The sequence below is a fragment of the Archocentrus centrarchus genome, chromosome 5, assembly GCF_007364275.1.
Source record: "Archocentrus centrarchus isolate MPI-CPG fArcCen1 chromosome 5, fArcCen1, whole genome shotgun sequence".
In the NCBI taxonomy this organism is placed as follows: Eukaryota; Metazoa; Chordata; class Actinopteri; order Cichliformes; family Cichlidae; genus Archocentrus; species Archocentrus centrarchus.
Window position 1 is genome coordinate 14,562,348 of NC_044350.1, and position 2,330 is coordinate 14,564,677.

Below are 2,330 nucleotides of genomic sequence, written 5' to 3' on the forward strand. Positions count from 1 at the left end.
GCTTGGTGAAGCTGTTCTGCTCACATGTGATGACACTTTATGGTGGATTTTCCTTTAATTTGTCACCCATCTGTGCTTTTTTTTTTTTTTTTTTTTTTTTTTTTTTTTTTTTTTTACATCCCCTTAAGGAAATTGTGTTAAGCAGCCAGTACCAATAGGGTTTAGTGGGGAGAGCTCATGTAACATAGCCATATATTTTATAAACGGAGCATGCTGTCAAACTCACTCTTCATCCTAATGTAAATGTAAGACGCCTGAGAGGGGTTTCAGGGCTTAGGGCATGGCCTCACTATTAAATTAATTTCCCCCCATTAAATCTGCTTTCTAAACATTAGGATCACATGGGACTGCTGTCGCATTTTTTTTTTTCCCCCCCCTGTATATATATCCTCCACCCCTCAAGCTGTTTCCACACTGACTGCCATATGCTTTCTGTCACCTTATTACATTCCTTATGGATGGACAGGTTTGTTTTCATTGGAGGTGTTGTGTGTTGTTGTCTTGGATGGACTAATTACAAGGCTGCTATCTCAAGGTTTTGTGTCACAGCCTTAAGGGGCGGGACATTGACTCACTCTGCATCATTGACAACAGTGTGCAATGAGAAAATTGCACGCAAACACGCACATATGCAGCCCACGAGACAAAAACACATGTTGTCAAAGCAAATATTCACACCAGGTCATTAGCACTGATACAGACTCGGTGTGTGCATTTCTTTGCCCCCTAGTGTCTTAAAACTCCTTAACTCTGGCTTTTTAAACAGCAAAGAATGACAGTGGCTGCTGGCTGGTGGAACAGTGTTTCGGTATGTGTTTATGAGCAAGAGAGAGAAAAGTGGGAGGAGCAGGGTGCTTAGAGACACATTTAGATATCCACTTCTCTTTGTGGTAATGAGAAACTGCACTCTCAGCTGTTAAACACAAAGGCAGCATCAACAGTCGCCGTTGGCTGGACAGGCAGCTGACTGCAAGTGTGTGTGTGAATATTGGTGAAGGGAATCCATACTGCACTGAAGCCAGGATGGAGGCCAAAACCGTCCGATTTCTGTACAGCCAGCGTTGTAGAGGTATGACAGCTGTGGTAGATTAGCCATGACAATTAGAGAAATGTGTGTGTTGTTTCCTAACTCCTATAAGGGATGCAGTCTACTCAGCATTGGCAGGCAGCTATGGGAGCATAGCATTAATCTGTCAGCTGTCAGGATTGATCCAGCTTATCACCTCTTTGTGTGTGTGTGTGTGTGTGTGTGTGTGTGTGTGTGTGTGTGTGTGTGTGTGTGTGTCCCCTTGGCTGTGTATAAGTGTTGCTGTCCATGATTTGTGTGTCCTGTTCTATAGCTGCACCGGGCAGGATTCTCCAGAGAACTTTTTTTGTAGCTGGTGATTGAATATGGTTACTGAATGTGCCTGCACTGAGTGCACGCTATTAATTTGAGGGCCAGACTGGAGAGCAGCATGGAGGAGCGGGGGGGTAACGGGAGGAGGCAGGAGGAAAATGAAAAGTGATAAGCTGGGATAAATGACTGCCTCTGGAGATCTGTGTGTGTGGAAGATGATATCTGATCCTGCACTCACGGATGCACACTTGTGTATAAATGCGATGATGCACACACAGGCTCGGCGGTCTGTGTGTTACGGATTGGTGGGAGGAGAATGGAGTTAAGCCAAGGCTAAAGGCTCTGCCAGGTGTTTTACTGGAACATCCAGTCATTTACTCAGATGTAAAGGCTTTTTTTTTTAACATCTTACACATTGCTGTGAAATGTGTGTTAATGGTAGTGGAGTATTGCCAATGGCAACACATGAAAAGGCCTTTGATTTAAGCAAAGATTGATTGCACATTAAACACTGAGTCGTGTGTTGATTTCACCTGGACTGTAGCAACCATAATAATGTTAAGCAAAAAGGTAAAATCAGCTCTAAGTATTCCTCTTCCTCTTACCCTTTCAGAGGTCCGTGCTCAGCTGGCAGAGCAGCTCAAGTGTTTGGACCAGCAGTGTGAGCTGAGGGTGCAGCTGCTTCAGGACCTGCAGGACTTCTTTCGAAAGAAGGCAGAAATTGAGATGGACTACAGCCGCAACCTGGAGAAGCTGGCTGAAAGATTCCTCACAAAAACACGCAGCACCAAGGACCATCTACTCAAGTATGTGACAGTCGCACAGACACACAAAATTCGTTCTGACAATAAACTTCAGGTCATAACTTTTGGTGTTGCATGCATGTATGTAAGTGCCAGGGGCAGTTAATATCCTGCCCCTTTAAAGGTTTTGAGTGAAACGAAAATCACCCAGCTTCCATATTTAGCCTTAAAAAAAAACAAAAAAAANC

The 2,330-nt window shown here is 44.1% G+C and overlaps 1 protein-coding gene across 4 annotated transcripts in view; it reads left to right on the forward strand.

The window, feature by feature from the left end:
* Window positions 1-2,330, forward strand: part of srgap2 (SLIT-ROBO Rho GTPase activating protein 2) — a 56,903-nt gene that overhangs the window by 30,611 nt on the left and 23,962 nt on the right. For all 4 annotated transcript variants that reach the window (XM_030729056.1, XM_030729055.1, XM_030729059.1 and 1 more), the window contains one exon: window positions 1,953-2,145. In XM_030729056.1, coding sequence (XP_030584916.1) covers window positions 1,953-2,145 — 193 coding nt within the window. The remainder of the gene's footprint in view (window positions 1-1,952; window positions 2,146-2,330) is intronic.